Source organism: Leptonotus elevatus, chromosome 12 (genome assembly GCF_054856555.1).
Source record: "Leptonotus elevatus isolate MCC_2025b chromosome 12, RoL_Lele_1.0, whole genome shotgun sequence".
Lineage (NCBI taxonomy): Eukaryota > Metazoa > Chordata > Actinopteri > Syngnathiformes > Syngnathidae > Leptonotus > Leptonotus elevatus.
The window spans coordinates 19,636,089-19,660,048 of NC_141250.1; the positions used below are offsets into that span (position 1 = coordinate 19,636,089).

At 40.4% G+C, this 23,960-nt stretch overlaps 2 protein-coding genes across 4 annotated transcripts; both read left to right on the plus strand.

Annotated features, from left to right (window-relative positions):
- Nucleotides 1–33: 33 nt before the first annotated feature.
- Nucleotides 34–10,942, plus strand: LOC147164935 (interleukin-1 receptor type 1-like). 2 transcript variants are annotated; one of them, XM_086091404.1, is made up of 13 exons: nt 34–201; nt 602–699; nt 950–1,018; nt 2,537–2,744; nt 2,814–2,982; nt 3,816–3,987; nt 4,911–4,982; nt 5,657–5,783; nt 5,857–5,996; nt 6,120–6,263; nt 7,007–7,177; nt 7,515–7,733; nt 8,532–10,942. In XM_086091404.1, exons 3-13 carry the CDS (start codon nt 967–969, stop codon nt 8,708–8,710), a joined length of 1,653 nt encoding a protein of 550 aa, XP_085947530.1. In that variant the 5' UTR covers nt 34–201; nt 602–699; nt 950–966; the 3' UTR covers nt 8,711–10,942. The 2 variants fall into 2 exon arrangements, with proteins under 2 accessions (XP_085947530.1, XP_085947531.1); XM_086091405.1 differs by having other exon boundaries at nt 7,013–7,177.
- Nucleotides 10,943–14,090: 3,148 nt separating this feature from the next.
- On the plus strand, nt 14,091–23,794 carry LOC147164936 (putative ribonuclease ZC3H12C). 2 transcript variants are annotated; one of them, XM_086091240.1, is made up of 6 exons: nt 14,091–14,230; nt 18,534–19,233; nt 19,432–19,571; nt 19,645–19,879; nt 19,963–20,069; nt 20,382–23,794. In XM_086091240.1, exons 2-6 carry the CDS (start codon nt 18,611–18,613, stop codon nt 21,701–21,703), a joined length of 2,427 nt encoding a protein of 808 aa, XP_085947366.1. In that variant the 5' UTR covers nt 14,091–14,230; nt 18,534–18,610; the 3' UTR covers nt 21,704–23,794. The 2 variants fall into 2 exon arrangements, with proteins under 2 accessions (XP_085947366.1, XP_085947368.1); XM_086091242.1 differs by lacking the exon at nt 14,091–14,230 and having other exon boundaries at nt 18,533–19,233.
- The last annotated feature ends 166 nt before the right edge of the window (nt 23,795–23,960 follow it).

Genomic DNA, 23,960 nt, shown 5'->3' on the forward strand with positions numbered 1-23,960 from the left:
ATACAACACTTTTCAGACAAAAATGCAACTCAAAGTGCTGCGCAATTAAAACATCCAAGGTGCAACATTCAAAACGAAAAGGACATGGCGAGGCGCAGAAAAACCATGCGGAGAAAAACAACCGAGGGGCGCTCATGACAGCCCACGGCCGCAGGGAGCGTCGCCACCCCAGTCCCGCGGCCCAGCTTGACTGGGGGGTAGGTGAGCTGGAGGCACTCATGAATGTCATTGAATCTCTTTTTTTTAATGTCATTTAAATGTAATATTAATGCAACCATTTAACATAATTTTGAACGTTATATTTATATATCTATTTTAATCTATTTTGTTATATTTTTTAGTCCCCAAAAGTAAATGCAATAAAAACATTTGAAATGATGTTAACTAAAATCATTTTAAATGTATTTTAATGCCATATATATATATATATATATATGTGTGTGTGGGGGGGGGGGAGAAAATGCCTTTACAGCAGGTAAAAGAAAGGAAATTACGTTAAGCGCTTTTCTTTTTTCTTTTTTTTTTACAAGTAGCTTGCATATGAAACCCCAATGAGGTTTTGGTGACCTTTTTTTTTTTGGTTTGCTTTCTTCTTTCTCAGAGTGTAAGGTTCGTGGAAGGAAAAACCCAGCGTGTCATGATGTGAAAACAGGACGTGACAGCTAACAGGCGAGCAGAAGTTGCAGCAACATCTCACTGGTAAGTTCACTTCATCAGCTATATAATCAATTCAATTTCTTTTGTAGCACTGAATTTATAAACCAAATAGCAGAAATGAATGTGAACAATTTGGCAGCGAGATTCGTCAGCAGCGTTTAATTAAGCAAAGTCATACGTGGATATGCTCTCTCACAATAGATTCTTGTGTGTGCGCGTGCGCGTGTTTTTTTGCCTTCTGACTTGTTGCATCAACATTTCTCACTTCCTTCACTGATTGTGTTCATTCAAGTTGTGCGGGAAGCAGGAATGTCTTGGCCTCATGTGCTCATCGTCTTGCTCGTTGCAGCCAGCACACTCGGTGAGTAACGTTGACATTCCTCCACAATTTGTCATCCATATTTCTTTTATTATTATCTACTTCATAAGTCATATGGCAAATTGCTTGCTTAAAAAAAAAGAAAAAGAGCCAAAGTTAGTGTATGTTTTCTTGAAGGTGAAAATTAGGGAGTTTTTTTTTCTCATTGGCGTATCGATCGGCCCACTTGGGGTTGTTGGGAAGGGAGTGTGCAGCAATAAAGATCAATCAACTGGGGCGAATTTAATGTCAAATGAGTAATGCCATTTTTTAAACATATTTTAGACATACATTTGAAATAAAATTGTAAGATTTGTATTGTAATGTAATTCAATATTAATTAATATTATTTTCTTTGTTAATGTTGCTGCGCTGATTGGCCGGGAGAAATTAGAATCAATTTAAAAAAAGATCATTACCGTGGGGCGAACATTTTGCCTCAAGTTTAAGTGAACAACTATACAGTACATGGCTCCTCATCCTTTAAACGGCTACGGGGAATTTATCGGTTGCACAACAACAAATCAAGCCTTTAACTCCTTGGCCGAGGTCAAATTTTTACAGTAAGTGTCATTTTTTTTTAGGTCAGTGTGTCACTTAAATGAGGTCAAATGAGGCCCTCTTTGTTGTTCAACCCTCAAAAGACGTAAAGATGAACTTTACGTGATCATTTGTAGAAATTTACATTCACAAAATGCTAATTTACAAAATTGAAAATGTTCTAAAAACGCTTTTACCAAAGCAAAATACATTTGTACAAAATAACTGATGTATTAACTTTGAAGTAAATGTAAAAAAAAAAAAACATTTACATTGGTAATTAGTTTAACATTCGTTTCACATTTTCAAAATGTATTGGGAAAAAAAACTGGCTTCATATTTTCACATTTTTAATCTGGCTAATAATTTCGATACACATTTTAATTTTGTATTCACATTTTGAAATTATTTTCATATTTTTACATTTGTGTTTTAAATTTTGATTCACATTTTCTAAATTGGTTTAAAAATTTGTTTGTCATTTTTTAAATGCGTTTTCACATTTTGTAAATTGGTTTGACATCTTCTGAAAATATTGCGATTGGCTGGCTACCAGTTCGGGATGTACTGCCCAACGATAGTTGAGATGCATCACCCCTGCGACCCATGTCAAGAGTAAGTGGCTTAGAAAATGGATGGCTGGATTTTCTGAAACTAGTACATACATTTTTTTTTTTTTAAATATATCACATTTTGTGATTTTGTTCACATTTTTAAAATTTGTATCACATTTTTACAAATTCAGCTTTTTTTTCTTGCTTTTTTTTTTTTTTTTTTTTTTTACATTTCTTTCATATTTTGTGATTATTTTCATATTTTCTTAATTTGTTTCACGTTTTGTGAAATGTTTACAAAATAAATAAACCAATCACATTTTCAATCTTGTTTTAACATTTTGTATTACTCCCCCCAATCTGGTGAGTTGTTTGTGAATGTTGTCTGGTTCATAGTTTTTGACCACTGCCTGTCCTTCCTTTGCAGGCCACAAGGGGCCGCTAGACACCTACTACGTCAGCGCGGGTCACCTCCTGCTGCTCAGGTGTCCCATCGTGGGCGAAAACGGCAACGTCACTTGGACCCGAGAGGGGGCGTCGGCCGGGGCAATGCCTGGCGTGGAAGTCAGGGACGGCTTACTGCACTTCCTCCCCGTGCAGACGTCCCATCACGGCGTCTACAGCTGCCAGAGCGCGTATGGAAACACGCCGCGTTTCATAATATATGATGGCGTCTGGAGTTGAGTGTTTGTGTGCTTGTGAAGGGCGCAAAGCGACACCGTCAAGACTGACTTTGGCGTATCGGTGTCCACTGGACTTTGTCCCCAAGTGGCCGAAACGAGGAGCATCACCCTGGGACTCAACAAGAGTCTCCCGTGCAAGCTGGACCGCGTCCTGCGACTCAACGGCGCGAGTAACGTACAATGGCTGAAGGTGCATACCTGTACACGATGGCGCCTGCCTGAGCCTCACTCGGCTCAAAAAGGCTCGATTTGTAAGGGTGGCTAATCAAACTATGTGTGTTCAGGGATGGTTTGTTGATCAGTGGCGCCTCCAGAAATGATTCATAGGGGTGGCCAAATCGTGGCCAGTACATTTGTAGGGGTCGCCATTGTTCTTGAGACTTTTTTTTGTGGCTCCATTCATGAGACTTGCGTACCAAACTTTACATCGACAAGTGAAACTGGCTTGAAGGGGTTGAGTTTGAAGAAGAAGAAAAAGGACTCGTGTAAATAACGAAAATTAGTCTAAAATGGTGGCTTAATTAAAACAAAAATGACATGCGTTCTTGTGTCTTTTCAGGCATGATTTCCTGAGACTTTTTTGGGGGTCTTTTTTACTGATGATAGGCAAGTATGTTGCCTAATTACTTGTAAGCTTCATGGGCTGAATTTTTTCAATTTTCAAAGCACTAATGGAAATGACAAAAATGAGTCTGAAATGGTGACTTGAAACAAAAATGGCAAACTTCTTGTATCTTTTTGGTCATGTTTTTTATGTGACTTTTTTTGTAGGTCTACCAAATTTCATGTTGCTCAGCCAGATTGGCTTCGGGGGTTGAATTTTTACAGTAAAAATGTTAAAGGACACGTGGAAATAACAATGGAACTAAAATGGTGGCTTCGAACCAAATTACCAAAACTTGTGCGTGTGGAAGGGCTTCTTGAGATTTTTTTTGTGGGTCTACTCCAGATAGACATGCCGACCCAAATTTCATATTGAGTAAAACTAGTTTTCATCCAAACAGCTAATGTGCATGTGTACAGGACTGCAGCCCGGTGGAGCGAGAAGGCGCAAAAATCAGCTTGCTCGGCAGCGACCTGATGTTTTTCAAGGCCCGGCAGGAGGACGCCGGCACGTACACCTGCATGGTAGACGTCAGCTTCGACAACAGGACGTACACGGCGGCGCGCAGCGTCCGGCTGGACATCAACGTCGGTAAATAGATAGATAGATAAATAGCGTACAACATTATTTTTTAAAACACGCAGATATGTTGAGGTCATTTGTGGATGAGGTGTTAAAAAAGGGGTAACATTTTTATGTAAAATCGTTAAATACATTTATGTATTTTAAATATTCATTTATTTAATACATTGTGTCACTTAATAAAATAATATTTCAATCTATCACATAAAAAAAAATTATAATAATTTTATCATTTAATTGTAATTAATGACCCAATAAATTAATGGGAAAAAATCTAACCATTATATGTAAGTATGTTTTAATTTAATTACAAAAATATTTGAAATTAATACATTAACAATTCATTTAATGAAGTAAATAAATTTAAAGATGAACCAATTTTTGCAAAAATATGGCTGAAAAATGAAAACAAGGGGAAAATATTTTGTATTATTAATCAGTTCATTTAATTGTGATTAATCAACAAATTATTTATTCAACAACGCAAACTTAAATGTGTATGTAAAATGTTTGTATTCTAATTATTTACAATAAATACATTCACCAATAATATAATTGCATTAATGAATAAAACATAAAGACGAATGCATGTTATTTTAATAACGTTTTATTATGGGGTAAACAATCAATGCAACCCAGGCTAAACCTAACTCCTCCCCAACATCTGTACAAAGACTTGAGTCTCAGTCCAGATGTGTTGCTTCAACATATACTGTACACCAAATGTTCCTATGAAACCAGGGCTTTAGCACCAGCTTGTTGCATCTTCGTGTGTTACAAAAAACACCCCCTCAAACTATCCAAATACGTGACTTTTCCAAGAAAATTATTCATTACGTGGGCTAGCGAAATGCGAATAATGAACTAAAAATGGCTAATGTTACTGCTAGAGAAAGTCAAACTCATGGCCTTCTCAATATGTTTTGCGTTAGAGTTGCTACAGACAGTTCTTTTCGAGCCAGAGGTAATCCAGCAACAGCATCAAGTGCTCACCGTGGACATGGGTGAGTTCCGCAATGACGCGCCGTCACGCACGCACACACGCACACATGCAAGGATTTGTTGTGTTGTAATGGCTGCTTACCAGAACATGTCGCTACATGTGATCAGTTGTCTTGGTAAATCAGCATGGGACTAACTAACTACGTTCAATATTGTGTAGCTAACAACTAAAAAATAAAATATGGGTAGTCAATACTAGCTAACCTACAACAAACTATGGTCAATATTAACTAAATATAATAATAACTAAATCTATAATATTACTAAAAAAATGAGCATAGTCAATACTAACTAGCAAACTAACTACTATTACTATGTTTAATATTGCATAGCTAACCAACTAACAAATTAAGGGGAGTCAATACTAACTGACTAACTGACTAACTTGAATATTACGTAGCTAACCACCTAACAAATAAAATAAGGGTAGTCAATATTAATTAACTTTGACCAGTACTATGTAGTTGACCAACTAACAAAGGAAATACAAGTAGTCAATAATACGAACTAAGTAACTAGCTAACCTACAACAAACTATGGTCAATATTAACTAAATATAATAATAACTAAATCTATAATATTACTAAAAAAATGAGCATAGTCAATACTAACTAGCAAACTAACTACTATTACTATGTTTAATATTGCATAGTAAGGAACGTTGATGTGGTGTTAGGTGCGCGTGTGGAGCTTAAGTGTTCAGCCTTGGTGGGCTACAGCCATAATGAGGAGACGGTTATGTTCTGGATCGTGAACGGAAGTTTCGCCGACGACGATCCGGAACTCCAGGAGTCTTACAACTTGTGAGCTCATCGCTCTTCACGATTCAGTCCGTGTGCATACACAAAACGCCCACATTGTGCTCTTACCCCGTAGCATTTCAAACCAAGGCCACGTGTTGGGCAAGTCGACCCTGACCATTTTGAGAGTTCTTCCTCGTTTCCTCAACGTGTCCATTCGCTGTCGGATCCGGAGCCCTCGGGCGGAGAAAGACTGCCTGATGCAGCTCAGAGAAGGTAAAGCACAAAAAAAAAAAAAAAAGCCCGGTAAAGAGAACCATATTGACTGACAACGAAGGCTTTTTCGGCATACACCATACCTCCAAATATGTCTTACTTTCTGTCTCTGTCTCTCTCCAGCCAATCGCAGCTGGTTCTACACCAGCCTGGCAGTGGGCGTGGCCACCTCGCTTCTTCTTCTTCTGGTCTTCCTGTTGGTCTTTTTCAAGGTGGACGTAGTGTTGGCGTACAGGAAGCTGTATGGATACTTTGTCACTCCACAAGGTGACACATGGTCAAATGTTAGTTACCTAGTTAGCTATTGTATTGCCACGGCTAGCTGTGCAGTCACTGTGGGTGCACGATTGGACGAGAGATATGTCAATCATTAGACTGGAACAGCACGACTGACTGTTGTTACTAACTGAATGACTCACCTCAATAATATAATGTCTAACTTACCGACTCAATGTGAAACGAAAGTTAACTAACTAACTAAACTAAACTAAGGTATACTATGTTGATAAGCAGCTAAAAACTAAGAGCAGTCAAAACTGAGTAACGAAGTCATTTAAATAACTAATACCTTCGCGATGTGAATATGTAGCATGCCAGCCAATTAATTTACCTATATATATTTTAATTAACATAAATGTAGAATACTGCCAATCTAATTACAATCGATGATACTATAGGTTTAACCAACAAAGCAACCAGCTAACCCAAACTAACAAATGAAGAAACGAAAGGACGTTTTTAAAATGACTAATACCAAATTGGCTGTCAATACTGCAAACCTATCTAACTCACTCACTCACTGCAATCTATAATACTAACTACTGACACTAACCAACTAATAACTTGAATAACTAATACCCTACTGATGTCAATACAACAGGTAGTAAGCTAACTAGATAATTTACATACCTACAACATAAATAGAACATAATAAATTAAATACAAACAAAAACTGGGTGGGTTACTACGTACTAAGTGAACGACAATGGCACGCTGCCGTTTCCGCGCAGATGCAGACGGGCTCCCGTACGACGCCCTGGTGAGCGTGGTCCCCGCTGCAGGCGCCGAGATGAGTTCAAGCGCAGCGTCTGACTTCGCCCTGCTGATGCTGCCCGGCCAGCTGGAAGAACGACATGGCTACCGCCTCTTCATCGCAGGCCGAGATGATAGCCCGGGAGAAGGTAGTCAATCGAACTAACTAAATTATTAACAGACTGTCATTAATTAACATCAATCAATCATACTAACCAACCAGCAAACTAAATAATCAGCTGGTGTCATTGCTAACTAGATGACTGAGTAACTCCCTAGGAGCTCGCAAGATATAAACAAACTAACAGTTGATAGAGACAAGTCAATAATGCTAATGGTAACACTACACAGCTAACTAACTGTGTAATGGTAGTAAATACCATCAGTGAGTGCTATGTAGCAAACTAACACATAAACTAGCAGATGTTAGTACTACTGACTAACTAACTAGCTAACCAGACATTTTATAAATGTGCTCTATGGCAGCAACACACGACACCATGGCGGCCATCATGCAGAGATGTCGCCGGCTGATCATCGTGGTGTCGGACAAGGAGGAGAATAAAAAGGAGGAGCTAGAGGAGGAAGAGGACAAGAAAGAGGCAAAGGAGTGCCTCGAGGACCGACAGCTGAGTTACGAGCAGAAGCTGGGCCTGCATGACGCTTTGACGCAAAACACACCCACAGTCATCCTGCTGGAAATAGGTGACTAACTAACCAACTACGTAATTTTGCAGCTAGCTAACCAGCTAACCTATTGGAGAGCTGCCTTAACCATTCTCAATACTACATCACTAACAAACTTCCTAATGAGCCAAACCAACTTAGCAACCCACTAACCTAATAGCTATCTAACTACAAACTGACTGACTAACTCACAGTTGAGAGAACTATTATTACTTACTAACTTACCAAGAGGGCTACTAGTGAACTAGCTAGCTAGCTAGCTAACTATCTGACCTACTATTAAACTAAAGCTACATTAATTCATAATCTGGTAGATAACTACCAGTAGGCAACCTAAACAAAGAGCTTGCTAATAGTTGTACTAACTAACTGACTGACTGACTAACTACTGCATTTGAATAACTGACACCTACCCAAACTAACTAGGCAGCTAACTATTTAGCTAAACAGTTAACCTTACTAATAGCTAACTAACAGTACTGTGTTACTAACATGCTCACTAAAAGGCATACCAGTGAACTAACTATAGCTAGTTAATTATCTGCCTTGTTGTAAAACCAAATGAATAACCAGCTTTCTTTGTAGATAACTAGTAAACCTACTAAATAAATAGTTACTAACTAACTAGCTAACTAACTAAAACTAAGTTAACTGGAGCGCTTCCTAACCCACAGTTGATGTTGCATCTCTAACTAACTAACTATAGGCTAGTCAACCAACTAAATTTACAATGAATGAATAGTAATGTACCGGGTAACCAGAATTTCTATTGCGAGGTGTTGAGTTGTATGTCCTGTTCTGTGGTTCTCCGCCCAGACGGTCCTCCAGATTACGGCCACCTGCCGCAGTCTCTGGCCTACATCAAGAGAAGGCAGGGAGCGCTCACGTGGAGAAAAAACAAACGCAACAGGCTCTTCTGGAAAAAGCTGCTATTCCTTATGCCGGCCGTGCCAGCCAGCAGACAATCAAAACCACGTCAAGATCCTATTTTGTGAATGAGGAATAATTCAGAATGCAGCCACTGCGTTCAGAATCATTCACTCATTCCTTCTCGCCTAATTACATTGCGATTTTTGTGATGAATGAATCCCAACACAGTCACTGTTTCTGAACATTGTTCACAACCTTTTTTGGTCACTTGAAACTGTATGTTATCTTAAATGTTAGCTAACTTTCTCAAGCTCATTTAGAATAATTAGCAGAGGTGGGCATTTTACACATTTTAAATTCATCAGTGTCCTGTATGGGGAGAGATTTGTCTCCAAAATATTCACACAAATACATTTGCGATTTTCACATGTTTTCCAGACCCACAAACATATCCGTGATTTACACGTCTTTTTTTTATTTTGTGTGTGCATTTGCCATGACTTTTGCTTGCGAATTGTCGAAAGTGCGTCTGTGGATCGTTGCGGAGGCACATTTATTTTTTTAGACAAACATCACGCTGTTTCGAGATATTCACACACACACACACACACACACAAGCGCTTAGATATTCACATGTATCTAAGGCCTGTTCATCTGCCGTCCACGGGGAGGCAGTGTTACTGTCTCCATTGAATGGGAACGAGACATTTCTCTCGTTTAAAATTGGACATTGAAAAACAGAAATCGAGTCTTTATCTGACCTTCCATTATGTGTTGATTTTGCACAAGTCGGGAAACAAAATGCGACCTTAGTTTGTTTCCCTTGAGCTTGTTTTGCTTTCACTCGAAAGACACTCTTCTTTTGTTAAATGTTCTTCTACGCCACTTAAGCAGCAAGAGGGACACAAAGACGACAAAGGGAAATAGGTTTTCAGCGCTGTAGTTTGCATTTAAACCACAAGAGGGAGACAAAATGTACAAATCGCTCTCATTTCTTTTAGTTTTTTTTGTGTGGCTTTTTAATGATTGGCTCGTTGCCCCCGTTTTAAACCCTGCTGTGAAATCCTTACCCTTGTTGAAACCTTACTTTAAAACTCTTACTCTTTCATTTAAAACCTTACTTGAAAAACGACTTACTTTGAAACTCTTGCTTTTGGTTGAAACCTAAACTACTTTGAAACCTTTACCTTTAACACCCTAAATTCAAACTCTTACTCTTGGTTATAATCATACTTTAAAACCCCGACCCTTGTTGAAACCCTACTTTGAAACTTACTCTCGAATAAAACCCTCATTTTAAATACTTGTACTGAAAAGCCTTCATTGAAACCATGACTCTTGTTTAAAAGCCTACTTTGACATCTTAGCATTTATTCGAAACCCTACCCCTTGTCTAATAGTTTCAAAGTGCATCTCTGACTAGGACATAAAGTCTCAAAAAGAAGGATTAGAAGGATTTGTCTGCCTGCATGCTGTGCGCGTGTCCCCATACGACCTTTAACCCTACTCACCCGGGATTTTGTGTGTTCATGTGTGTGCGTGTAAGACAGTGGCACACTCCCATTAAAAGGGAAGGAGCGGGAGGGGGTGAGGTGGTCGGTATGTTTAGCTCGGCAGCTGGGATCTGCTCCTTTCTTTTGTTTCCCTTTGACCTTTGTGACCTGACACTCGCTACACGCACACACAAATACACACATGCACATTTACATACATGTGTGCGTATTTGCTCGCACACTCCACACGCGCACACAGCATCGGGCTCAGTGGGGGAACATCTATCAGGACTGAATTTGTGTGTGCGTGTGTGTGCGCGCATTATTTTTATGAGCGATGTTCGATACCACGTATTTCTAGCTATATTTCCAAATGAAAATTTTTTCCTTAAAATTGCATAAAATAATGACCATTTTCTTTTCTTCTATTTTCTGTTATGATTGGTTGCTCGTTAGGTTTTGTTCGCACCTGAACTCGTCATCCTGTTCCTTTGTGTCATCCAATCACCTCCCTCGGCCACTTGTGTCTTGTCCAGGTGTCTCTCGTTGTCTCGTCAGTTGGCTTGTATTTAGTTCCCTGGTTCGGTTCAGTCCTGCTTGGTTCATTGTCACTGTCACCATTCTTGTGTTTTGTTGTTACTTTGATTTGTTGGTCTTTTCAGAACTTTGTTGGTTTTGTTTATTTAAGAGTTTTGCTCAGTTAGTGTTTTTGTTCAATAAATCGTGTTCAGCAGAACATGCATAACATTTTCTGTCTTAAACAGTTTTGCTGTTAAAATAAGGCTGGCATTGGCAACAAAAGCGATACCTCATATCTTTTTTTTCTTTTCTTTTTATAATTGTGGTATGTGAGGCAGTATTGGATGTCAAATTTGAAAGTTGTTTATCTTGAAACAGACAAATAAAGTTGCCCAGCCCTAGTTTTATATTTATATATTATTTATTATATTTGCAATACTCAACAATTAGCAAATTGTTTAAAAACAAGTGTGTGTGTGTGTGTGTGTATATATATATATATATATATATATATATATATATATATATATATATATATTATTAATAATTATTTTTTAATAATATATATATATATTATTAATAATTATTTTTTAATAATATATATATATATATATATATATATTATTAATAATTATTTTTTAATAATAATAGTTAGGTTTCCATGGCGAATTGATTGGCTTTATAGTTTCGTGCTCAATCTCTGTAATGTCCCAATCGTTCCATCTTCACAGACCGCATGAGCCCCCCTTAGAACAGCAGGTGGTGTGGGACAGTGTGTGTGCAGGGTGTGGGGGGGAGGGGGGGGGGGTCATTGGGTGCTTTTGAAGGCACAAAAGGTTGGCCTTCGGCCTATGTTGGCTTCAGGGTCATTTAAGGACGCAGGCAGCGCATGCACGCACGCACACACATACACCATGTCCCGAAGTTTGTTTGCGTTTTGGGGGGGGGGGGGCAGGGTTCTCATAAAGTGTGTGACGATACCAGCTGGCTTAAATGTACTAATTAAAGAAAATTCGTCAGGATGTTCATTTAAGTTGCAAGCTTTTTTCTTTTTCTTTTTTTTACCAACCACCACATCATCAAAATTCACCGAAATGAAGACGCTTTGAAATTGAGAGTCTTGGTAGAAATTGGACAAAGAATGTAAAATGGTTTTGTGTTACAAGAGGACAGAAAAGCGCGTATGAAACTGAGATGTCCACTTTATAACACAAAATTGCAGACCTCCTGTGTCTTTTCAGGCATGGCTTCCTGAGACTTTTTTTGTGAGCCTCGTCATGGCAGACATGTCCACCAAATTTCACGTTGCTAAATAAAATTCACAAAATTTTCCAAAAAGTCAAAAGATGCCTGGGAATGACCAAAAATGGCTGCGTTAAACCAAAATGGCTGACTTCCTGTGTCCTTTCATGTATGACTTCCTGAGACTTTTTTGTGAGCTTAGTCATGACAGACATGTCCACCAAATTTCACGTCGCTAAATAAAATTCACTTCAGGGTCCGTATTTTCCGAAATGAGGATAAAATGGCTGCTTTAAACCAAAAACTTTCGATATTTTTTCTGACAATGCTTCTTCTGACTTTTTTGTGGGTTCATCAAATTTCACGTCGCTAAATGAAACTGACTTTAGGGGCTGCATTTCTTAACTCAAAGACCCCTTTGAAGTGACCAACATTTTAAAATGGCTATTTAAAACCAAAATGGCTGACTTCCTTTAAGGCATTGCTTCAGGAGTCTTTTTTTGCGAGTCTATTCATCCATTTTCTGAGCCGCTCATTCCCGTCCACCACATTTCATGTTGCTGACTTCATGGGCTGAATTTTTGACTTTCGTGTTTTATTACAAGTTGTCAAAATTGCTCCGTCCACGCGCATTGACGAAAATTGAAATGCTTCCCAATTTAGCGTAACTTCACTTTTCTGCCTTTTATTGTTGCTTCCAATGTGGTAGTCATCGGACAAAAGAATTTTTGAGATACCTGGCGGAAAAGCTCTTTTGCAGTCTTTTACGAGCAGCGCAAACATTTGAGGGTCCATTTTATGGAGGCAAGCGGGACACCTGTTCGGCAAGCAGATGGTCCACACGCACGCACGCTCGCACGCACGCACGCACGCACACTCCCCGAGGAGAGAACCTGTCAGCTGAGCCCCAATTAAAGAGTCACTCTGCTCGGAGATGGGGGTGGGGGCGCTGGTGTGCATGTGCGTAGCCAATTATGTTTGTGTGCGCGGAATGTCCAAATTCCCTCCGTGTGGATGTTGACTTTTCAGGGAAAAATACGATTCTCTGTCATGGCTGCTCAGTATAAGAAGGTTAACGCTAACGAAAACAAAATACCGAGATACGAGGTATTGTTTTATGAACATAATACTCTGTATACATTTTTTTTTAATGATGTAACTCTACACTTAACTAATTTGCTACCAAAAATATATAAATGTTATATTTTAAATGGTTTAAGTGTCCCAAAGACGTATTTATATGTTTTTTTAAATGCTAGAGCACACAGAAGGCTTTGATGCAGCCTCTCAACGGCAAAGAACGGTTGAAGCAATGGTAGTTATTACACAGACAGCCAGCAGGTGGCAGCAGAGTATAAGAGATCAACCGGGGTCATGTTGGAAAAAAGCTAATTTACTCACAGTTCTAAACAGATTTGTGAATAATGATGAAACTTAGCTATGTTCTAATGCTAATTGCTACAAAACGGAAACAGATAGAAATATACTTTTTTCCTGATTAAAGAAGAGACTCAAATCTTTATTTTGGTAGGTTTCATGTTCTTATAGCAATATAACACAGTATTCTGTGGGCCTGGCAAAATAGTCAAAATCCAATAAAACAGCCAGGAGTGAATGGGGTTGCTTCAGTGAAAATGGCTGCCAGTGAATGAGTTATCTACTTTTTTTATTTGTATGACAGCTAACAATGTTAAAAAGCACAATTTAACTTGAAATTAAATTGTTTCATAATGTGCTTTTTGGGGGGGGGGGGGGGGGGGGGGCTTGCTTTGCTATCCACTGGTGAACTTTTCAAAAAATTTTAACAGCCTGGAACATTCAAATGTGACCTAAAATGACAGCTTGACTGAGCAATAGATCATTTCCAAAGTCCCGGGTGCAAATGTAGTTGGCGTGCAGCAGTGTCAACTTCTGGTCCCCACAAAACTACAGTCATTACTGTCAAAATCGCCGGCAAACAAAAGTGAGGACACCCCTCAGTGAAAATGTTTAAAAAACGGGCTTGGGTATTTTTGAATTGCCATTTTGAAAAATGCATCTGCTGATTGAGTATGTGTGCAGCTGCTTACTGAAGACCTTCCTTTCTGACCCCCCCCAACACACACACACACACACACACACTTTCCTCCCCCTCCAATTGTATGTGTGTTCATGGGGGCGGAGACAAAAAAAAAAGGGGGATAAGTTAGTGTTTGTGGTCCATGGAGGAGAGAGGACACCTCTCACTAGAAGGTGGCCTGCCGCAAAGGAAGGAAGATCCGACTCGTTCTCCAGTGGACGTTGTGATTTATTTCAGCGGCGACAGCGCGTACCTACAAGACACGCTTGTGGGAAATTCCACTTCCCAAGTAAATAAAAGGAGAACAAGGATTTAGGAGGTCCTTCTGTGAGGTAAGTGTCTTCTTCACAAAAGTCATTGTTGTACGTTTGCATGACAGTCAGATTACAAGGAAGTGACACACACAAAAAAAACGAAATGATATTTAAAAAACGACATTTTACTTTGGATGTTTTGAAGTTGATTTTGGGCAAATTGTGTTCTACGAAGCAAAGGTCCTGTAATGTTTTATTTTTCGTCATATGCATTATTTGTTGCACTTACACCTGACAATTACTAAAATAGATATCAAATGAATTATGGGTAAAGTAATGTCTTTTTTAAATGGATAAATAAAATTATTTTTTCTGACCTCGTCTACAAATAACCTGTGTTGTATATAGAAAAAAAAAATCAATAGCACAACAGAAATGTATCAAAAAAGTACATAATTAAAAATCTTAACATATCATATGCATTTTTTTTTTCAAATGATATATGAATGGTCTACCTCCCTAAAAATATTAGAAAATAATATGTATTAAATACTTTTTTTTAAGGAAGATGATGCAGTTAAAGTGTTGAAAATGTAATGAACAATTTTGCATATATTTCATATGCATATATTTAACTTTCCCCCTCATCTGTTAATGGTTAAACATTCACAAAAATCACAATCAAAATTGATATACAATGAATATTAAAATGATTATATAACAAAAAAAATCTACATTTCCTTTGCTATGTTTCCCCTGCAACTCCCTCCGAATTGAAAATTTCAGGAATTTTTTAATATAAGATATTAAAAGTATTTGAAAAAATAACAGACACAGTAGAAGTGTATTTAAAAAAACGGATATTACTTGGGATTTTTTTTTTTGCTTGCAGTTGGCATCTCAATAAAATGAAATCATGTCAAAAGCTTTATTTATTTCACCAGCCTAATTCAGAAAGTCAAACACATTGTGTCGACAGATTCAGCGCATACATAGTAAAATATTTGACTTGATATTATCTTTATTTTGATGACAGCTTACAGCAAACAAAACCCCAAATTCAACATTTCTATTATAATAGGCTACATAACAATAAAACATGTTTTTTTAATATAGAAATTTGCCAGCAGTTGCTTTGTGAAGTGTTTTCTCATATTTTGGATAAAAATATATATATATATTTTTTTTTTTACAATATTCTAACTTAACAAAATGTAGTAAATATATTTTTTTAATGGTTGGCTATTATTTTACATAAATAACGTATAGTATACGTTAAATTTTTGTTTATGTCATCTGACGTAAATACACAACTTTTTTTCATGCAGTCTCACAAATGACGTGTCCTCCAGAAAAATCCGTCAATTACATCCAAAATATTAATATCAATTTTCAAAAATGGCTGACACAGCAGAATGAGGAAGTTTGTCATGTGACTGTTGACTTGTCTCGTCATGGCAGAAACTGGTCAAAATATTAGGAACAGCTTTCAGGACTAAGACTGGGGGGCGGGGGACAGGGGGGTCAGGTGGTCTTCCGGCAACCAGACGTATGTGTGTGCGTGCGCACGTCAGAGGTGAAAGTGAGTGCACGTGCACACACTGGTAACATGCATCTCTGGTTGGAGGGGGGGGGTGGGGGGGGGGGGCACCACCAGTTGCAGGATGCTTTCAAAGTGTGTCCTCAGTAGGCATCTGTTGCCCCTCCCCCTCTCTGCATGGCTTTTGTACTATCAAACCCCAACGGACCACTCCCACGGCGACCCCCCCACCCCCCCTCGCTCTGGCAGCCACCCGGCCGGCACCCGAGCGCCGTGTGGAGGCTTTTCCAGGCCTCAGGGGAGGGGGGGCAAAAGGGGGCAAAAGGGGGCAACCCCCCCCCCCCCCCGCCCCCAAGGAAGGTCACTGGCTGAGGAGGCATCTGCTTGCTGTAGAGGCATGAGGTGCAGCCCCCGCCCCCCCAAACCCGACTGGATATTAATCAGCAGATGTGTTATTTTGTGAGTTGATTGTGTGTAAATTGAAGTACTGCAAACTTTTCCACAACGTTGTGAACAATTCTCAAAGTACCACAATTGTTGCAATGCAGCGCAGTCGGCATGAAGGTTCTTCAAGAGTCAAATGTTTATTCAATTATAACCAATTCATCACTTATGTCATACTAATATTTTTTGTATTTTTGATTATAGTCCTATCTTTGTATTGCATGCACAATTGTTTAATAAGGTTAAGTGTATTTCATGCTCATTTAAAAACAAACTTTAAATGTTGCTACTTTTAAAACATGCAATTGTTAACTTGAGTAATATTTTATTATTTTGTGTAAAATGGTTTTAATAACGAAAAATCATGTTTATTTTTTAATTTCTTTAAATTGAATTGAACAGTTTGAACGTTTGAAAAGGTTAATCCATTAAATTGGAATTACGGAACTGCATTTAGGCCTCTGTAACGTGACATGACATCGTTTGAACATTCGGACTTTTTAACCTTCCATTCTAAATTACTGAACTGTACTTAACAAACGTAATAGAGTAAAAATTTCTGAGATACATTCAAGGTCTGCTTTAGGCATGGGAGATCCTCCAATACACAACTAAAAAACAAGTTTCTTAATTATCATAAAATAATAATAAGAAAAAGATTTATTATTGCTTGATTATTAATCATTGTGCAAATAACTAAAACTACTTTTTAGAATAAATATATTCTGGAAAATACTAATATGAACAATATGGTTAAAACCTCAGACTGGCAGCTGCATGTCTGATAATCGTGCGTGTGTGCGCGCGCGTGTGTGTGTGTGTGCGAGAGAGAGAGAGAGAGACAGTGGGGGAGGTTTAAAAAAAAATCTCCGTCTGTGCGGATTGTCGGGAACAATACTTTGTGTCACAGAAGGACAGATTGGCTGGCAGCTGCTTTGCTCAAAAGGTGCAAGCCAGACACACTTATAACCCCCCGCTACACAAACACACAAACACACACAAACACACTTTGTCGTAAGGGTTCCTATTCTGTTTTTAACCGACGATTGTGAATTTACGTTGCACGCTGGAGGGTCACCCGGTTGAGAATGAGGGTGTGAATTTAAACGTGTTACGGTTTCAAATGGGGTTTTTTGAACCGAGGTTGAGGGTTTAAAAGTAAGCACTGCTCGGGTTTCGCACTCAAACGTTATGGTTTGATCTTATGGTTGTAATTGGGTTAAGGTGGAGCGATCACGTCAGAATGTGTGACTTCAAGTTTCAAAATGTAGTCTCCATAGTAGTGTCAGGGTTTCAAAATCTGGTTTTAAACAAGGTTTGGGGTTCAAAGTAGGGTTTAAAACTACAATAACGGTTTAAAATTAGGGTTTCAAAGTAGGGTTTTAAACCAGAGGTAGGATTTTCATATTAGGGTTTTAAATCAGCGTCACTGTTTCATATTTTCAAAGTTAGGGTTTTCCATTTTTTTTAAAATTGGGTTTAAACAATGATAGGGTTTTAAAATCAAATTAAGGTTTCAAATTCGGGTTTTAAAAAGGTATAGCAATTCAAATAAGGGCTAGCATTAGGGTAAAAAGGGTTTTAACAGAGATGGGAAATCCAGGTCAAGAAAGTAAAAACCCTGCAAGACTTTGGCTTTAGCCACCACAGGCGCTTCTCGTAATGACCCTTTTTTTTTTTACTTGCTGGTTGAGTACAAGCACTTGTAGCTAAAACCAAACTGTGGCAGGGTTTTTAAACTCTGGTCCTGGATTTCCCACATCTGGGTTTTAATCTTGGGTTAGGATCTCAAAGAAGAGTTTCAAACCAGGGGCGTGCAGAGGATTGGGCCAAAAGGGCGCATCCACCTAGAAATCGTAATACTTACGTTGGCAGTTTGTCACAGTGGTTAAAAGAGTTTCAAGTGGGCATTTCCACGCGCGCACACAAATACATACCTTGTCATCGTCGTCGTGTGTGTTTTTTCGTTTGCTCATTTGCATGACAATTCAGCAAGTGAGCGACGGCATCAAAAATGCGACTTGAGGTTCCTTCAATCAAAGGAGCCTTTGTGACTCTCTTAGCGCGCATTCTGCTTTTTAAAAGGGGGTTTTTTGTTTGACCACGGCAATCCGCTCATCATCTGGAAAATACATAATCCTGGTGTGATGAGACTGTATGGCGTCGCCGTGGGGATTTAGGCCTCCAGGATCACTGAGGGACGCTTCCTTCAATCCGGGGGGGGGGGGGGGGGGGGGGTTAAGAGATTGGGATTCCTAAATGAACAGCATGGGCGCGTTTTGATTAAAAACATCTTACTGTAAACCAGCCCGGCAGAAACCTCCCAAAATAAATGTTGCGGACTGAATGAAACAATCCCCCCGAACCCCCTCCCCTACTTTATTTTTTATTTTTAAGGTAAGACTTTAAAAAAGAGCCCTGCTTAATCGAGACTGCTCGCCAACGCCCCGGGTCTGGATGTGTGAGGCGGCTTCATGGGCCTGAGGGACCATGTGGAGGATGGGACAGGCCACATCCTCAGCCCGGGGCTGGATCTGGACTACCTCCACGTGGATGGCCCGAGCAACCCAAAGGACGCTGGCAAGGTTTCGTCCACACCGGTGTCGGGTTCCAGAGGCTCTGGCCTTAGTGACAGCACCAATAGCTTGGATAGCAGCAGCGCTAGCTTCAGTAGTTTTTTCTCAGAGGAGAGCGGAGACAGCGAGGATGAGCGTCACCACAACGCTTGCACCCAGGCGGAAAATCGGGACTCCCCGAGCGGGTTGGACCAGGCGGAAAACCCGCAGACAACCAACGACTGCCGCGCCAAGGTGGAATTTGCTCTGAAGCTGGGCTACTCGGAAGAACTGGTGTTGCTGGTGCTGCAGAAACTGGGCCCGGCCGCACTTATCAACGACATCCTCGGGGAACTGGTCAAGCTGGGAACCAAGGCGGACCCGGTGGTGCCACAGAGAGACGCGGGAGGATCTCATTCTCTTTCGCCCTCTTCTGGATATTCCTTGGTGGATTCCTGCAGGCTGCTGTGTTCGTCCAAACTCCTGGAGGACAAGGACAACCTTCGGCCGGTTGTCGTAGACGGAAGTAACGTGGCCATGAGGTGAGGTTCCATTTGCTATCGGGCTTCTTTTGTGCCGAATACATCATGTGAGTGATTTAATGTGGCGACTCTCAATGGCACAAGCCTTAAGTCCCAACAACAACTTCTGCACTTTTACTGAAGACATCATTCGTACTATCCTGTGATGTAAAGTCTAGCAAATCATTGACACCACCAATGTCCCTCTGGCTGCTTCAGTCACGGCAACAAGGAGGTCTTCTCCTGCCAAGGCATCCAGCTGGCAGTTGATTGGTTCTTGGAGCGAGGCCACAGTGACATCACGGTTTTTGTCCCCGCCTGGAGGAAGGAGCAATCCCGTCCGGATGCTCTCATCACAGGTAACCACACGCACCAGAGTTTCAATAAACCATCCTCAAACCTTTGAAAATGACAAAACTTTCTTTTCTACAGACCAGGACGTCCTGCGGCAACTGGAGAAGGACAAGATCCTGGTTTTTACGCCATCCCGCCGCGTGCAGGGACGGCGGGTGGTCTGCTATGACGACCGCTTCATCGTCAAGTTGGCCTACGAGTCGGACGGCATCATCGTCTCCAACGACAACTACCGCGACCTGGCCAACGAGAAGCCGGAGTGGAAGAAGTTCATTGACGAACGGCTTCTGATGTACTCCTTTGTCAATGACAAGTAAATGCTTTTTTTGTGTTCTTCCAATTCCCGTAAGTGAGGGGGCTGATTTTTTTTTTAACTCATCCATCTACTGTCATTAGATTCATGCCACCAGATGACCCGCTCGGACGGCACGGACCCAGCTTGGAGAACTTCCTGAGGAAGCGAGCGGTCATTCCAGAACACAGGAAGCAGCCATGTCCTTATGGTAAAACGTTTCCTTCATTTGATTTTAAGCAGGCATTGTTGGGGGTTGAACCAATTCGTTGATGCGTCGAATTTAGCACTCTGCAATAGGTTAGCGCTTCACTGAAAGCAACAGGTAGTGGGTCCAACGATGAATTAAGGATAAGCGGTGGATTAACCCATTGATTGTGAAAAAGTAAGAAATTGGTTACTTGGTTTAAATTCACACCTGATTGCAGTGCTAGAACTCCGGAACCCCAACTATTTGTATACCAATAACTTATCCCCAAAAAGTATTTTTTAATCACAACTCTTTGCCTCTGTTCTTTCTTAGGTAAGAAGTGTACGTACGGTCACAAGTGCAAGTTCTACCACCCAGAACGCGGTAGCCAGCCTCAGCGTTCAGTAGCCGACGAGCTCCGAGCCAGCGCTAAAATGTCCTCTGCGGCTCCCAAAGGCCAGACTGAAGACACCCCGACGGCCAGGAGCCAAACGCCGTCCGAGTCTGGCCGGGTAACCCCAAAGAAAACAGCAAGGTCCCTCACCGAGCTCCTGGAGGACACGCTCAGAGTGCAGTCCAAAGTAGAAGAACGCAGGGGAACTGGTAGAAGTGTCGTCGGGCAGCCCATGCCAGAGAGGTTGCCTTTCTCAGGAAATCCAGATGGTTGGGATTATCAAGGATCCAAAGGACAGAGTCAAAGTTTTTATCGATCAAAGTCTCCGGTGTTGGGCTACAACTCCCTACTGAAGACCTCGCCCATCCTGAGCCTTCCTACCCCGCAGAGTCCTGAGCGCTTCTACCCGGCGGATCGCCGAGCCAGGCATCTACCGTCCGAATGCAGCAGTGAAGGCCGCTCCGAGTCCTTCTCCCCAGATCTGATTTTGGATGACAGGCCAGTGTGCCACCACCACCACCACCACCTCCGCCACTATCATCCGCACCCCTGCGCCAACCAGTATAGCAGACCCATAAGCCGAACTCCCCCCGGTCTGAGCCAGCACACTTCACCGGGAGTTCGACGACTGGATTTCAATGTGACAGAAAATGCTTTCCAGTCCCTCTCCGCTCAAATTCCGCCGACACACCTACCACTTCTGAGAAGATATTCAGGAGAATGTCTGGGTCCTGCGCTTCATCCGTCACAAACGTCCACCTTTTCTCAGTGCTCCTTTCTGGCGAGTTCCCTTTGGCAAGAGGATCCAGTCCAGGACTCAAGAGGGTACCACCAAGGGTCATCGTTCCCTGCCCGGTGGAACTATTCTGAGCAACAACAAATGCAAACGAACTGGGAACAGCACTACCAACAGCCCCCCAGACCTTGTTACGATCTCTTCCCCATCCAGGATCTTCCAGAAGCTTCCGAGAAAGTCTGGTCCTCTCCGTGGACAAACAGACATTCATCACCACGGGGACTTGCAGTCTCACCACAGACAACCTTTCCGTCCCCTCTCCGAACAAGACCGCAGTCCCTGCTCCAGGGCGAGTCCTCCTCCGGGGCTCAGTACCAAGACCGGCGGGAGAGGGTGTTTATTAGCCTCTGCGGAATTTTCCCGACCGATTTGGTGAGGGTGGTGATGAGCCGGAACCCGAGCGTGATAGACGCACAGGAGCTGGCCGCTGCCATATTGTTGGAAAAATCTCAGGGTCGTTCATGAACAGCTTTTGAAACCCAAATCTGCAAATCCAAAAGACTCCCAAGGTTCCCACGGTTTAGAGTGTTCTCTATACTTAATATCTTCTTTTGTATGGTGGTCTCTCTTTAACTTAAGTGATAAAGTGGCAATTTTTTGCGCTAAAGTGAACACCAAGACCTCAAAGTCCCGGGTTTTTGGGCAAAGTTCTTGTTCAGGGGCCGCAGTTACAAGTCAAGGGGCAAAATTTGTAACTCTATGGCAACATTAACAGAACCGTTGCAAAGTTTGAGATCTGGGGCAAAGTATCCAGTCCTGGGGCCAAGTTTCTTGTTCTATGAGTGCTATCTTTAGCAGTACATATAAATGCTTACGTAAATATGCTACACTAGCACTTAAGATGGGAACTTTTGGGGTTTTGTAAAGTGAAGCCATTTACATTTTTGATAATATAATTTGTGAGTCCAGGCTTTTAAGGGTAACGGTGCATTTTTAAGTTATTTATTCTATTTTAAGTTATTTATATTATTATTATTATTATGATTTGGGCACTTTTGGTTCTTGTGTTCTTGCATTTTTTTCCGGGCAATCATATCAGGGTATTACGAGAGATAACGCAGCCTACCTCTGACTATTTGTGCGTGTGTGTGTCAGGTTTTTTTTTCCATCAGTGTGGATTTCCCCCCCGAAAAAGGGAAGTGAAACTGAGAGCACCTGCATGATCCACTTGACTGATTTGTTAACGCAATTTTTTTTTTAGAATGATTTGTATTTTTTAACCTAAAGCTTTGGGGTCATTTATGAAGCATTACATGGTTTTGGAATAACCTTGAAGAGATTTCTTAATTTGTAATTCAATTCCTAAAACTTCCAGAAACGTTTTGGCTCTTGGTAATTTCCGTAAATAAATTGTTCCAATCACGTTTCTGGAACAAATGTTCTCGTTCTGAGATGAAGTTGCTAGTTCCGGAGTAATTTTTTTCATTCCTGAGCACACAGTCCACAAAATCGCTTCTTGATACGGCGCAAAGTTCTTGCTGTCGAAATGCCAATTAGCAACTTGAATGCTTATTAATTTTAAACTTGAAAACATTTTTGTGGGCTATGCGGACTTGATCAGAAGCCAGACTTGACTGCCACTTTTTGATGCGCATTCTACTGGATCAAAGTTAATTTTAATCAATGGCAAGCCAGTTAAACGAAATAATTGTCATTTTATGGTTTACTTTTTGCGCGTCAGATTTACCTCAAATTTACGCTTTGCATTAGCCTGACAGTATTTGAAACTGGTCTTCTTTCTCGTCAAAGCACTTCTAGTCATAGTGTGAATTTTTTATGAATTATCAAAAAGAATTGCCGCAGCAAATGTGGATAAACTAGTGCCTGGTTGGCGTATGTTCCTGCCTCTTCCTTGTTGATACAAATTGTATCCTAATGACGATAAATACGTTTTTATATGAGAATATATAAGAAATCTTTTGTGTATTTGTGACAAACTTTCGTCACCTCTACAATGTTTTTTTTTCCCCTCTTGTCAACATTCCCACTAACTTATTTTTCTATAATGATGTTCATCTGAGAAGATGTTAATTTTCTTTGTGTCAGGCACAAGTGGGTGACAGATACATATGGTTAAGTAAATGGTGTTATCAAGTAAGTTGTTTGTAGGAAAAGCATAAAAAAAATTCCCCCCCAAAAAAGTTTTAAAAAAATTCCCCCAAAAAAAAGTTTAAAAAAATTTCCAGTTAATATAACTTGAATCTGATACATTTGTTGTATTACATGGATTGAACACAAGGCGAGCCATCAAAGACAAAATGATACGTTCTAATTTGGAAACATCAAAAGACAAAATGAGGTCACGGAATTAGGAAACTTCAAAGATCAACAAAGATGTTTGATTTTATCAAAGACAAAATGATGTCATGTTGTAATTAGGAAGCGTCCAAATTGTTTTTGTCAAAAAACATCAAAGGCAAATGTTGTGGACAAAATGTCATTTTGTAATTAAACATCAAAGACAACTTGATGTCCTGTTGTCATTAGGACACAATGACAAAATTGTCATTTTGTGATTCGGAAACATCAAAGATAATGTCATGACGTGGTTAGGAAACAAAGACGATGTGACGTCTTGCATTTTGTTAACATTAAATGCAAAAACATCAAAGATGAGATGGCACGTGTAGTAAGAAACAAGACAATGCCAAGTTGTCTTATGAAACATCAAAGACAAAATGCTTTGTCAGCTTCGCAATTGTGCTTTAACACAAAAATGGCT

Coding starts and splice junctions, on each gene's coding strand:
- LOC147164936 (XM_086091240.1), top strand. CDS start 18,611: ATGGGCCTGAGGGACCATGTGGAGGATGGGACAGGCCACATCCTCAGC. Junction 19,572..19,644: donor TCCGGATGCTCTCATCACAG/GTAACCACACGC, acceptor TCTTTTCTACAG/ACCAGGACGTCCTGCGGCAA. Junction 19,880..19,962: donor TACTCCTTTGTCAATGACAA/GTAAATGCTTTT, acceptor TACTGTCATTAG/ATTCATGCCACCAGATGACC.
- LOC147164935 (XM_086091404.1), top strand. CDS start 967: ATGTCTTGGCCTCATGTGCTCATCGTCTTGCTCGTTGCAGCCAGCACA. Junction 1,019..2,536: donor CGTTGCAGCCAGCACACTCG/GTGAGTAACGTT, acceptor CTTCCTTTGCAG/GCCACAAGGGGCCGCTAGAC. Junction 5,997..6,119: donor CCTGATGCAGCTCAGAGAAG/GTAAAGCACAAA, acceptor GTCTCTCTCCAG/CCAATCGCAGCTGGTTCTAC.